At 39.2% G+C, this 14,837-nt stretch overlaps 1 protein-coding gene across 1 annotated transcript; it reads left to right on the top strand.

Moving 5' to 3' along the window:
• The first annotated feature begins 606 nt into the window (after positions 1-606).
• On the top strand, positions 607-12,967 carry LOC124116536 (heparanase-like). Its single transcript, XM_048394609.1, has 10 exons — positions 607-832; positions 1,937-2,076; positions 3,972-4,145; positions 5,656-5,815; positions 6,378-6,428; positions 6,693-6,893; positions 9,790-9,901; positions 10,305-10,414; positions 11,833-11,979; positions 12,756-12,967. The coding sequence occupies exons 1-10, from the start codon at positions 642-644 to the stop codon at positions 12,934-12,936; spliced, it is 1,467 nt and encodes a 488-aa protein (XP_048250566.1). The 5' UTR covers positions 607-641; the 3' UTR covers positions 12,937-12,967.
• The last annotated feature ends 1,870 nt before the right edge of the window (positions 12,968-14,837 follow it).

Here is a 14,837-nt window from a genome sequence, read left to right as displayed (position 1 = left end):
TATATGTTTTGCATGTCTGTGCGACTCCCCGGCGTGACTGGAGCAAGTAACAAAGATTCAATCGTTCATTATACATGTATACATATAGTCAGATTCCGAAGATGTCGCTATGAAAGGACGGGCTTTTACTCTTACAAATATATTTTGACAGTTTTTCTCCTGGCTCTTCTGTGCTTATTGAACATAAGCTTTATGATTATTTATGTTTATTGTTACCATTTTATTAATAATAAGATCTGAATGATTTTATTTACCATTTTACTTACTGGCGTTTTTTGTGCCACAACAAAAATAACAACTGACGGTCCAGGGAAAAAAACACGTCCCGTTCAATCTGATACAAAATGTCACTTGAAGTCGTCCATCAGGCAGTTAATGTCATATCAGATGAATCACTCAATGACAACAACATTGTCGCGGATCATGTATTCTCTTAACATCATCACGAACAATCATTTAGAGGCCAATTATCGCAAGAAATACAACGATCTTGACATATTTATAGATAGTTAAGATTGGCGAATTAGCGAATACAGTCCTACTTTTTTATTTTCATGATAAGTTTATTATCTAGGCACGCTACAGCCAGTTCCAGACAGTCAGCGCCATAGCCGTAGCAGGTCAAGCTCATAACTCTAAATATGGTACAGGTGCTAGGTCCGATTCGGTTCCTCGTGTTGCTATGGATACCAACGTTCACCGCATCGCAGCAACACCAAGTACATGTGACAGTTTCTACTGACAGCGTTGTGCATGAGGTCGACGACATGTTTGTTGGGGTGACCATCGACAGCTATATCTTGCGGGCAGGGTTTGAAAGACACCATCTCAGGTTTGATATGACCCGCGTTATAAATAGCTGATCCTACGTGACTTTCACTTACAAGCATAGGTTCTGTTTCCAAAATCAATCTGCTTTGCTGTTGTAAAGCTATTTGCATCGTTGATCATGGCAGTCGTTGAGAACAAGGTCATGGTTGATAAGATAAATACATGTATCATGTGTGAAAGTGTATGTTTGATTTTACGCCGCATTTAACCGTATTTCAGTCACACAACGGCGTGTCGGTTAAATGTTAGGAGGAAATCCCGAAGTGATGCAGGTCTCAGACGTTTACCACTTTGGTGCAACCCACGAGCACAGGTATGGTGCTGACAAACCTAGACACATAATCGGGGCGAACCAGGATTCGAACCCACAATCATTGGGGTTTCTGGCGTACCCAAGGGACGCAACTCTGCATAGCGAATCGCGGCGCCTCAGACGACTGGGCCACCCTATCCCCCAGAAAGAAACGAACACGAATTAAATTATCACAGCCGATCCCACCTAGAATCCAAGTTTATGGCGCACCCAAGGGAGGCAACTATGTACAGCGAATTGGGACGAACATGGCCTCTAAACATATCATCAGAAATCTGTATAATAAACTGTTTTTAAGATTGCTTTATCAACATCACTGAGTGAGGAGTGCTTCGAGCCACATGCACGTTATACTATGAACGCTTTATACAAAAGTCATCATTGGCAGACCTTCGAAACAGTACCAAGCATGATAGCAGAGTGAGTATGGTTTTACGTCGCTTTCAGCAATATTACAGAAATATCAGGGCTTCACACATTGAACCCATGTGGAGAATCGAACCTGGGTCTTCGGCGCGATGGTACGCTTTAACCACTATTCTACACCTCCCCCTCCCTACACACACACACACACGCATAAAGAACGAATGCGTTGACCCATAACACAGCCAGTGATTGACATCATGAGCATCGGACTGCACAGTGTGGATACAATTACATGTATCAATCAAATCAGCATGTCTGACCCACTCGATCCCATCACAGGTATAAAACACTATAAGATTAGGTGACTGTATATTTTACCTCTCAGCAAACACGTCTGATATAATTTACATCTGTATCATTGTACAGTTCACCAAATCTCCAGAAGCTTGTGAAAGAACTCGTTCCCTCATATCTGAGGGTCGGGGGAACCTCGGCTGACCATGTCGTGTTTGATCCCCATGCCACACAGCATAGCTCCAACGCAGCATCGCCTTTCAAACTATTGGGTGAGTAACCTGTAGCTGTTTAAGAATGGTCAGCCTCAAAAGTTCCTGGAGAAATGAGTAAGAAGATTCGTATCAATCAATCTTTATTCATGGTTCTTATGAGGCCAAAGGCCTATAGTACATTGTCTGGGGCGTGTTACAAATTCATACATTTTCTTAGTTTCATAGCATGATAAATGAACATTGATGAATTTCTAATAGTTTCTGTACAATCACAAGTCATTAATTTACAAAATTTGTTACCGATTGGGTTACGGTAGAAATAGTTATTTGGATATTTTGCTCGTAAATCATTATACACTGGACATACATATAAAAAGTGATATTCATCTTCAATACAATCAGTTTTACAAATCCTACAAAGTTTATATTCTCTTGCAATACCTTCATATCTGCCTGTTTCAATAAATAGATCATGTGAGCCACAACGAAATCGAGGAAGAGAAATTTACAATTAATGGATAAGGTTCTAGTATAATAGTAGTCTTAAATGTAGTGTAGTAATTTGCTTTTCTAGAACTGGACAAAGAACCATGCCATTTTTGGATGTACATATCTTTTAAGGTCTGTGTAAAACGGGAGAATAAATGCTGTGGCATATCTACATGTTGCTGTAACCAAATATAACCATATCCACTTTCGTATAACATGTTTTTGACTTTTGTTGCCCAATTTTGCTTCCCATGGCTATCGTAGAGAAGCATCATATTATAACATTTTCTAGGGTATCTTGAAGATGGCATATTTGATAGCTTGACCTAGTATTTTATAACATTTAGATAACTATTCGTATCATTAACAATATACTAAATAAAGGAAGGAGACATGACGATTTCTGTTACCTGTGTCCTTCCTCTGTAGTAAAATACCTTATTGTCCTCGCCACTGAACACGAATCACGAAATATCGCAATGAGTAGTTGACGAAGATAGCTGCATGTGTGCTAATAGTTATAAAGTGAAAACAAGAAATTCAGCCAATAAGGAATATTATTTATAGTCAAGACAAACAATGCAAAGTGATTTTTTTAAAGAAATAACACTACGACATTTGTAAGACTGTGATAAACTATATAGTTACGATCGTAAAGCTACGAATGCCTTGTGGAAAGGGACACCGATCCAGACTGCAGTGCAAACTCACGCTTGCAATGACATTCAAACACATATAACGCTGTCAATGCCATCGATAAGTCGGTTAGATTTCAATATGTGCATTTGACACTATGTTATAGCAATTCTGTCAACAACATCTGATAATCATATTGGTACACTGCCTGAATACAAGAAACTTGCATGAATTGACTCTTCAACAAATAAGAGACTACCTCCGTGGTCTATTGGTAGAGCGTCCGCCCGGAGAACGGAAGGTCCGGGGTTCGATCCCCGGCCGCGTCATACCAAAAGACGTTAAAAGATGGTACTTGTTGTTACCCGGTCTGGCGCTCGGCATTAAGGGGCTAAAGCAAGGACTGGTCGGCTCGGAGTCAGTATACTGTGTCTGAGTGGGGTATTCATGTTAAACTGCGGCATGGTTTCTCAGTGGGCTAGCACTATAAATCGGCATCAATCCGGACTAGTACAAGCAGCCACACACACACGTACATGCACGTCGCTATATCAGTGCAATAATCTTGGACGCGACGTTAAACCCAATTTCACCTCACCTCACCTCAACAAATAAGAACCAGTCATAGACAGTTGTGGTACAATAGTCTGTCTCATTGCGAAGAATAAACTTGATATCACCGTGCGCCATTGTGTCACCTGTTCCGGTTATGTACTGAGCATGTAATGTACAATTAATGGAAGTCAAGTCAAGGAGTATTTTGATGACATTTTTGTGTCCTCGCTTTATGCATTGATCCCTTCAGATATTTGTACTTCATCTTGCAGCTGAAGACTGGGATATTCTTAACAAGTTTCTTCATAACACGGGGATGAAGCTTATATTCGACCTTAATATTTTACTGCGGAAGCAAGGAAAGTGGGACCCATCGAATGCTGAATTGTTGCTTAAATACTCGTCACAGAAAGGCTACCATATTGCTGGATTCGAACTGGGAAATGGTAGGTTACGTCTTCAGAAGTAGCAGCATGTCTGTGGCTTCCGTGGTCTAGTGGTAGAGCGTCCGCCCGGAGAGCGGAAGGTCCTGGGTTCGATCCCCGACCGCGTCATACCAAAAGACGTTAAAAGATGGTACTCGTTGTTACACTGTCTGACGCTCGGCATTAAGGGGCTAAAACAAGGACTGGTCGGCTCGGAGTCAGTATACTGTGTCTGAGTGGGGTATTCATTTTAATCTGCAGCATGGTATCTCAGTGAGCTAGCACTATAAAACGGCATCATTCCGGACTAGTACAAGCAGCCACACACACACACACACACACGTGCATGCACGTCGCTATATAAGTGCAATAATCTTGGACGCTAAACCCCATTTCACCTCACCTGACACGTTGGGCTATTTCCCAGTAGGGACGGTGGGATAGCCTAGTGGTTAAAACGTTGTCGCTCGTCAAGCCGAAGTCCCGGGTTCGATTCGCGTCATGGTTGGAACGTGTGAAGCCAGCCGTGATATTGCTGGAATATTGCTAAACTCGGCGTAAAAACACACTCACTCGACCCGTGAAGATATGGTTTAGAATTGGCGACAAACGGGATCGGGTGGTGTAGCTCGCTGACTTTGATGCATGTCAGCGTATCGTAATTGCGTAGATCGATGCTCATGAAGTCAATCACTGGTTTTATCGGTCCAGACTTGATTATTTACAGACGGCTTGATTATTGCAGAGTGCGGCGTTAAACAATTAAGAAAAACACTTACTCACTCACCAATTGTTAATAAAATGGTCAGACACAGCTTAATCCAAATCCTTACAATCTATAATAGTGAGTGAGTGAGTGAGTTGGGTTTAACGCCGCTTTTAACAGTATTCCAGTTATATCGCGGCGTGTCATGATCAGTTTAATGTGGGAGGAAAGCCGGAAGTGATGCATGTCTCAGACGTTTACCAGTTCGGTGAAACCCACGAGCACGGGTATGGTGCTGACACACCTAGAAACACAATAGGGGCGAACCGGGATTCGAACTCACAATCATAGGTTTCTGGCGTGGCCAAGGGACGCAACTCTGCACAGCGAATCGCGGCGCCTTAGACGACTGGGCCACCCGTGCCCCCACAATCTATAATAAATAAGAAAGGAACAACTATAAATCATTAGAAACATTCACTTCATTGCCTATTGAATTACTAGTATATAAATGGCAATGCATTCTGTATGATATTTATGCTGAGAACTGTAACAAGATCGTGTAAACCTTCTCCCAATAAAAAACTGATGAAAAAAAGTGTTACTGTACATGACTGTACACAATGAAGAACTACGCAGGGTCATATATTAACGGCCCCCTTGCGACAGTACATAGTGGGAACAGCAATACAAAATTTGGTTTGTTGTCGAACTCTACTGCAACAATGGGATGAAGCTATAATCAAGAACCCAAAGCATCAGGGTGAGTAAGACGACGTCCATCTTCTTCCACTGTTAGCTTGTACGTATCTGCGTTTTTCCTAGAACCAAATGTGTTTCATCACAACGCAAACATCACATTATCGGACGCCCAACTCGCCAATGACTTTGCACAGCTGAAGCGGGTCCTCCAATGTACATCGTATAAGTCCAGCCTCATCGTAGGACCAGATGTGACTATCACTCATGCATCTGGGGTAAAAGGGTAAGTGTCTCAGTTTTACACTGGTGGTTACATGGCAGAAGACGTTATATCACGTCGTGGGTGAAAGCATCTTCTCGTAATAGCAACTGGTGGCGCTGCGATCGAGCCCAGGAATTCCAGCGTAGTTCGGCAAGGGTGGAAACTAGGCTTTTAAAGTCAATTAACTCTCTTGCATTAGGAAGATGGGGTGAAACGTGAAGTTTTTACCTTTGTCTGACAATCCATATGGTGTCACTGAATAATAATCAGAATCCTTATTATAATAAAATTCGTAGTCTCCTTTTCCTGTATTAAATGACAGATCCGTGTTTGTCTCAAGCTGGTTGACTGCATTTTGTCTTGTAATTTTAATACATTCATGAAAGTGTCCGGAAACAGAATACACAGTCAACATAGGCACAATGCTCCCTTGCTATGCCAACGGTATCCAGCGACTAATCTGTCAGCAGGCATACAAATATATACCCGGAGAACACAATCCCAATGTAATTGCTACGAGCATGTTAGACCTGGGATGTGGTAACGCCTCCATACAGAGTTTCTGATTATTTGTGTGTTGCAGATTTTTGTCTCATGGTGGGGCAAGCGCGGTTGATGTCGTGAGCTTCCATCAGTAAGTAAGGGAACATACAGGAACAAACTCTCCCTTTCACTTTCTATCAAATTCCATCTAGTATATACCACTAAATAGGCAAACTCGCAAACTCTGAAGCATCACTTACTCTTAAGCATCAATCATGACTTTCCACGAGATGGTCAATAATTCCTCAATTCCATCAATAATTATTGTTAGGAGTAGTAGTTATGTTGTAGTCGTAAAGTAGTAGTAGTAGTAGTAGTCGTAGTAGTGTTGTAATCGTTTGTCATTGGTTTCCAGCTATTACGTCAATGGTGAAACCTCGAAGGTTTCTGATTTCTCACATCCTGCAACACTTGACAGTCTTGTAGGACTGGTAAAGAGCGCTATTGCCGCCGTGCATGCTGTTGCGCCAGGAAAGCCAGTATGGCTGGGGGAGACAGCATCAGCTTACAAGGGAGGCACCCCCAACGCCTCTGATAGATACGCCTCCGGTTTCCTGTAAGTGAGTGAGTGAGTGACCTGGGTTAAATGTGGGTTTGAAACGAATATCAGTAAGATCAGGGCATTCCTGCACGTTATCCACCACATTCGAAAATGCTGACGCAAGCAAATGAAATCACCAAAGCCGTTTCCAACGTCAGAGGATATCTCAATTGTGATCCCAACTATATTAAATCCGTTTGACTATTCCGACACTGCCAAGCCATACAATCTACCATTTTCCGTATATTTCAAGATTCTTTATTCAGTATTTTGGGCCTAGAGTTCAATTACAATTACAATAATTGCTGCGTCACGTGATGTCAGGAAAATAAATACAAGTAGTCTTTTTTCACATCGAATACATGATTTAAGTATAAGGCCAAAGCCTTTACAATGTCGATATTTTTGGAGTTAAGTAGATTACATAAACTGTGATTATCATGATGGACATTGGATAACCAAGGCAATTAGTGGTTTCTGACAGAAGAATATTTTGAACATAAAAACAAAACATGAAATTCATCCTCTAATTGCCTCCCTTTACAGTGGGTACATAGATATAAACTCAAGTCTTCATTTTTATGTTTTGACTTTCGTAGCATGTTAATCTTAAATCATTGTTTTGGATATCGACATGGATTCATATGTAGCAATCTCAACCAGTATTTTAGTACGGTTATTTTGCTAAACACGAACATATCTAATCGCCCAGTTTCACCAAGAATAGCTTTATTAGAGGCATATTTTCCGATACAAAGATAGTTTTTAAAATAGGACATATGTACTTTTTCTATACGTTCATAAATTTTGCCCCCCAGATTTCAGCCCCATAAAGTAATAAAGGAGCAATCTGACAATCAAACATTGTACAAGCTGTTTCGAATGTTATATAGCTAGTTCTTTTGAAAGCATGATAAATGGCTCTAATGGCATTAGAAGCCTGTGATGCTAGGCTTTTACAGGCCATTGGCCAGATTAGCCTTGAGGAGAAAAATACTCCAAGATACTTGTAGTAAGTGACAAGTTTGACATTTATAGAACCATAGGACCATTTTTCATTTTTTCGTATAATACCACCGTTTCGGAATACATTTTTTTTTGTTTTATCAAGATTCACACTTAGGCCCCAGGTAATGCAAAATGTTCTTAAGTTATCTAATTGTCTTTGTGACCAATAACTGTATATGAGAACATAGTCACATCGTCGGCAAAAAGGAGTAGCATAATATCTTCAATACTTTCTGAAACAAACACACCATGACAGCACGTTTTGTAAATGTCAGTTACAAGCTCATTAATAAAGAAGATAAACAGAAGTGGGCTTAAGATACAGCCTTGTCTTACACCGGATCTAGTTGTAAACAAATCTGTTTTACCTTTGTCTGTTTTTACACAAGCCTTAACAGCAGAATACATACTAGCTAAGACATTATACAACTTGCCATGGCAACCTTTTTGTAAGAGCATATATAATAGTTTTTTCCTTTCCACAAAGTCAAAGGCTTTCTTGAAATCAATGAAAGCACAATAAAATCGCCCCCCTCGCTTTGTTAAATATTTAGTACAAAGGGCCTGGAGTGTGAAAATGGTGTCTGTTACTGAATAGTTGGATCTGAATCCAGCTTGTGCTTCATGTATTAAATCGTTTATATCCATCCATGATCGTAGTCTTTTTTCAAGTATTGACGTGAATAATTTCCCAGTTGCATTTAGCAGGGATAATCCTCTATAATTGTTAGGGTCAGAGGTAACACCAGATTTATGTATAGGTATTATAAGTCCAATGTTCCATGCTTCAGGAAATATACCGGTATCTAATATTTTATTAAATAAAGGTCTCAAGTATTTAATAAGAATTGTTTCTGAAAGTTTAAAAAATTCTGGAGGGATTCCATCTTCACCAGGAGATTTCCCATACAATCTACCATTTTACGTATATATTGTATCATAGAGTAAAATAAATAGAGAATCTCACACGAGTGTCTTTTGATATCAAATATATCAACACGAGTTGATAAAAGTGGAAAAATTCCGAGGCTTGCCGAGAATTTTTGTCACTTTTATCAACGAGTGTTGATATATTTGATATCAAAAGACACGAGGGTGAGATTTTATTTATCATCCAACATCATTCTTTCAACTTTTTCAATTTGTAGGCAGTGTCTTCAGTGTAAAAAGTACTTCAGTAGCAGAGCTTCAGTAGCAGAGCCATTTGTGATGTCATTTGATTGTGACGTCATGGTAACCAGTGACGTCACAATGGTCTGCAAAGCATTGTGATGTAATTTCATTGCAGCAATATCTACAGTGTAGATATCGCTTGATCTCATCCAAGCGATATCTCCTTTCGGAGCCAGTTTTGGATGATAAATATCGGTTTGACAGATCTCGCGAAAATATACGGGAAGAGTGACTGGTGTCTGGTAGGACGTTATTGTAAAGTTGACCGTGCCGGTGGCAGTGCATGGCTTTCCCAAAGGTGCATGGTAAGGGGTAGTAGGTATTTATACTACATTTACCCCTCATATTCAATGAGAATCAGCTTTGACAAAGTGCTTGTAGAGAATGTATTTGTAGGGACTATATAGGTTCCTGGCGCACAAAACAGAACGCAACTCTGCAAAGCGAGTTGGGGCGGCTGAGACGACTGGGCCATATGTATTACCCTTGTAGAAAGCAAATGCTAAAGACAAAATAATATTCTTCATCAAGTTATTTCATCAAATCTTGTCTTTTTGTTTCTAAAGGTAAGTGCTGTATAATGCCGGTAGCTTCTGTGTATTTTCTGGTGTTATATTTAGTAGGGAAAATTATATTTATATCTAGTGGCATTAATAACAAGCATTACTTGTGGCATGGCCTAGCGATATTGACGTAACTAAAAGCAGGTTCATTGACCTTTTGGTCTTAGGTGGCTTGATAAACTTGGTGTCTCGGCTAGATATGGAATTAAAGGCGTATTGCGACAGGTCCTCCTCGGCGGAAAGAATGGGCTTATAAGTTCGTCCAACGATCCTCTACCTGTAAGTTTAATTGACAATACTTTTATTAATTTCACTGCCATCCAAGGTGTATGTATATGTATTTTGCTCATAAAAGATGCCATGTACTTATAAGAACATTTGATATCTTAATTGCGTTCGATACTTTGGCGTATTGGTTAATATGCAATTCATTTTTTGTGCATTTGCTGAAAGCATTAATATTGCTGTCCTTTTTTATTTGCTTAAGGACGTTTGGTAGAGTAATTATAGCTTCTATTTTTTAAACTATATTTTAAGATGTGCATACCGTATTCTTCTTACATTTGGAACTAACATAATGTTAATTTGAAATGTGCATTTTACTTGTTAATATTCTGATATCTTCAAGTTTGGTTGATCTTACATTATATATACATATAAGAAGCTGGTTTTGTATATTAAGGATTTCTGGCTGACTGTACTGTACAAGAGGTTGGTTGGTAACAAAGTATTTGATGTTCCCTCTTCAACTAAAAACCTCCGGATCTATGCCCACTGCACCAAACACACGAAGTGAGTTCAAGTGATATATCAAGCGAACATTTGTCTGGTAAAACACGAGGAAAACATAGTTTTACAGTATCTTTCAGAACAGTACATAAAATGGATAGTTAACTGAGCCTACCTCTTGGAGCACTTTGAAGATGACCGATGATTGCACACTCACTTACTTTTCAATTCATAAAGGAAACCTTTTGATTGTTTGCTTTGAACTGAAATGTTTTACTATATATGCAGATGTTTTGTTTGTTTGCTTTGAACTGAAATGTTTTACTGCATATGCAGATATTTTGTTTGTGGTCAGTGAACTAAAATGTTTTACTGTACATGCAGATATTTTGTTTGTGGGCAGTGAAGTAAAATGTTTTACTGTATTTTCAGATATTTTGTTTGTGGGTTGCGAATTAAAATGTTTACTGTATAAGCAGATATTTCGTTTGTGGGCTGTGAACTCAAATGTTTTTCTGTATTTGCAGATATTTTGTTTGTGGGCTGTGTTCTAAAATGTTTTACTGTATATGCAGCTATTTTGTTTGTGGGCTGTGAACTAAAATGTTTGACTGTATTTGCAGATATTTTGTTTGTTGGCTGTGAACTTAAATGTTTTTCTGTATATGCAGATATTTTGTTTGTGTTCTGTGAACTAAAATTTTCACTGAATAGCATATATTTTGTTTGTGGGCAGCGAAGTAAAATGTTTTACTGTATTTTCAGATATTTTGTTTGTGGGTTGCAAATTAAAATGTTTACTGTATAAGCAGATATTTTGTTTGTGGGCTGTGAACTAAAATGTTTTTCTGTATTTGCAGATATTTTGTTTGTGGGCTGTGTTCTAAAATGTTTTACTGTATATGCAGCTATTTTGTTTGTAGGCTGTGAACTTAAATGTTTTACTGTATATGCAGATATTTTGTTTGTTGGCTGAGAACTTAAATGTTTTTCTGTATATGCAGATATTTTGTTTGTGTTCTGTGAACTAAAATGTTCACTGAATAAGCATATATTTTGTTTGTGGGATGTGAACTAAAATGTTTTACTGTATTTGCAGATATTTTGTTGTTGGGCTTTGAACTAAAATGTTTTACTGTATATACAGCTATTTTGGTTGTTGGCTGTGAACTAAAATGTTTTACTGTATAGACAGGTATTTTGGTTGTAGGCTGTGAACTAAAATGTTTTACTGTATTTGCAGATATTTTGTTTGTGGGCTGTGAACTAAAATGTTTTACTGTATATGCAGCTATTTTGGTTGTAGGCTGTGAACTAAAATGTTTTACTGTATATACAGCTATTCGAATGACATGACAACGTAATGAATAACTGCACAAGATGAAAGCTATAAAAACCCATTTCATTTCTACAAGCACGTGTGTGCATGTGTGTAAATGCGTGTTTATGTTTCTGAAACGTTTGGTTCATTGTATTTCCAGCATGTACAACTACAAACCAGGAAGTGTAACGGTGTATGTCCTGAACGTGAACACGGCGTCAGCACAACTCCACTTCCCACATCTACACAGCCAGCATCACATGGACGTCTTCTGGCTCACTCCTGATGGGGGGAATGTGGAGGCAGGGTACGTTCACTCACTCAGGAGTTGTTGGTCTGACAGTTATAGTCCATCGGGGCTTCCGGGCAAAATAAGACCCTTGCTTGTACACTTTGGAGTCCGAGGAGTAGCCTTGTGGTTCAACTGTTCGCTCGTCCCACAGAAGACTCGGGCTCGATTCCCCAAATGGGTACAATGTTTGAAGCTGATTCCTGGTGTCCCCCGCTGTGATATTGCTGGAATATTGCTAAACACAAATACTGCTAATCTTCTGAACATCCGAATTCTCAACGTATCAAGAATAAAACGTTTTTTTGCATACTCTGATACTCCAACTTAATCTTGGATCATTTGTACACCCGGAGACGGGAGATAATTACTTACTTGTTGGTGCTAATTAAGAGAATGGCGGGTGCTACCGGTAGGGCAGGACATGTGTGCCTTTTTAGCGACCAGTGTCATCACTGATTTTCAGTGGTCCATTCATATAATTCTCCCATCAATTGTGCATTTAATTTCTCCAAATGGCATCTGTTTTTGGCGGATAATCTAGACTGGTTATTCTCTTGCATTGTCAATCTATATTTATCTGTGGTAGTGGTTAAAGCGTTCGCTCTTCACATCGAAGACCCGGGCTCGATTCCCGACATGGGGGACAATGTGAGACGCCAATTTCTGATGTCCTCCGCAGTGATATTGCTGGAATATTGCTAAAAGCGGCGTAAAACCAGACTCACTCACTCACTCACTCACTCACTCACTCACTCACTCACTCACTCACATTATATGGACTTCAATTTTAGGAAGGTTCATCTCAATGGAAAACTACTGACGTTCGTCAACAGCCAGATACCTCAACTGTCACCGAAAACTGTTACAACCGGGTCAGTGACTGCCCCCGGAAAGTCCTTCGGCTTCATCGTAATGCCTGACGCTAATGTTGCAGCATGTAAATCGCAAAGTCACGGCCCAATTATTGGCTAACAGTGCAATTGTTCTTGCAATAAATATTTTGTCTCACTTATTTAGAGTTTGATTCGAGGTATGGAGGTGTGTTCGCCAACCATGACCAGATAATTAGAACACGGAAGAATACATTGTAGTAATAGATATGAAATGCAATCCTCAACCACTACCAAACAATAAAACCAAATTTGATATTCTTCAATGTACGTACCTCAGTACAAAAAGCTTGTGATATGTTCAGTCTCAGTACAGAAATAGTAATACATACGTCTGTCTCTTTTCACAGAAAGCTATGCGCAGTACAAAATGTGGTTTATCAATATCAGTTTGCTCTTAGCGTGAAGGTGACCTGGTGAATAAATTGTGTAAGTTCATAGCATTGTCTTTCTTTTTGACAAAACTTTGAAAAAAGAACTCAGCACAGCTAATTGACTGGGCCACATGTTCCCGCTTATCTATGATTCGTCTATGACAGCAATGAAGAATTATCCTTAAATACTGTAACTGGCAGTTACGTGAATCAGGCTATAGTGCAAACTGTTCAAATATGACTATCCAGTGTAAAAGCGATAAAACCTTATGACTTATATACAGGCACATATATGTTCATGACTTGATGTATGCCGTAATCTACTATTTCTCTTAAAAAAAACATGTTCGAATCCCGCATGAGATTCAACCCCAAAAATACGAGAACCAGACTAATTTATTCTTTACTTTACATAGAAAGTGTTATCCCAAATAAAACATGTGTTACATTTGACCACTTCCTAAAAGGTATTGTGTGTTCATAAGTAGGGTATTGTTCATTCCTATCATATATCGAGGTTCCTGTGGTTGTTCCTTATAATCCAAAAAAATTAAATTTTCGTTGTGTTCATTGAAATTCCTGCATTCTGATTAGCTGAATTGGTCACGTGTTATTGCATTCATTTCCCAATGGATGTAAAAAAATTAAGCCACGCCCACCGAGTCGCACTACTTTTATTATTGCAGAATGTCGGGGAATCCCAATATTACAGTCGAGGGAATTCCCTTTCTGCTCACGTGCATCGTCATGCACAGGACATTAGCGACTGTCATGCATATTCATTGTCCAAACAACCCTTTGAAACCGAAGGCCGAGAAAGCATGAAACAGCAAACGTTCAGGCTCGCTCACTTGTTTTTTTCCCTGTTCAACTTTCATGTCTTCGGGTTTCATTTCTAACTGGCATTTTTCCAACTCTGTTTTACTGTAACAGGGAAATTTGAATTTGGCGGTAACTGACCATGTTATTTGAAACAGTTGCCTTCTCCCGGACATATTTCTTCCGGCTAGTTACAGTATGACTCTTGCAGTTCTTTTCGCCTCTTGCCGTAAGTGACAGGTCCAAAGAACATTGTTTTCATAATACTCTCAGTTGATTGGCTACTGACTGTATAGGCGTGTCAAGTTATATGCATAAATTAAACGATCACCTGATTCATGTCACGCCACAGTATGTATTCCTACACCTAGAATGTTTATCAATCGTCTGTTTTTTTATCTACAACTGTGTTTTGGTTAAACTATTGTAGATAACACATGCTTTACTTTGGCGAATTAGCGGATTCTTAAAAAAGTTTGCACATCGGTTTTTCGATTCATACCTCAATGAACCGAAAAAAATACACAGTCAATCCTTAATTACCTGAAATTATAACAATGGCGTTTTGAAATCCATACATAATGTCGTTATAAACGTGGTGCTTTTTGACCGAGTCGTATGAGACATAACGTATAGTATCCACCATAGCTCCCCAGTTATCGTGGTGGTCAGCGTCAATGTAATCATTTCAATAAAGACTATTGGCATCCTTTATTTTCGTTTTGGCTTTTTTGAAGATATTGACTTATCCCTCGGGGAATATCGTTTGATATTCAGTCTGGGTGACAAG

The sequence above is a fragment of the Haliotis rufescens genome, unplaced genomic scaffold, assembly GCF_023055435.1.
Source record: "Haliotis rufescens isolate VD_foot unplaced genomic scaffold, xgHalRufe1.0.p SCAF_13, whole genome shotgun sequence".
NCBI classification, from domain to species: domain Eukaryota; kingdom Metazoa; phylum Mollusca; class Gastropoda; order Lepetellida; family Haliotidae; genus Haliotis; species Haliotis rufescens.
The sequence above is the reverse complement of the archived record's forward strand: the minus strand, read 5'-3'. Positions and strand labels throughout refer to the sequence as shown.

Excerpts from the sequence above, each read along its gene's own strand:
- LOC124116536 (XM_048394609.1), top strand. The coding sequence starts at position 642 with ATGGTACAGGTGCTAGGTCCGATTCGGTTCCTCGTGTTGCTATGGATA. Across the intron at positions 4,146-5,655 it reads TGGATTCGAACTGGGAAATG|AACCAAATGTGTTTCATCAC; the intron begins GTAGGTTACGTC and ends CGTTTTTCCTAG. Across the intron at positions 11,980-12,755 it reads GGGGGGAATGTGGAGGCAGG|GAAGGTTCATCTCAATGGAA; the intron begins GTACGTTCACTC and ends CTTCAATTTTAG.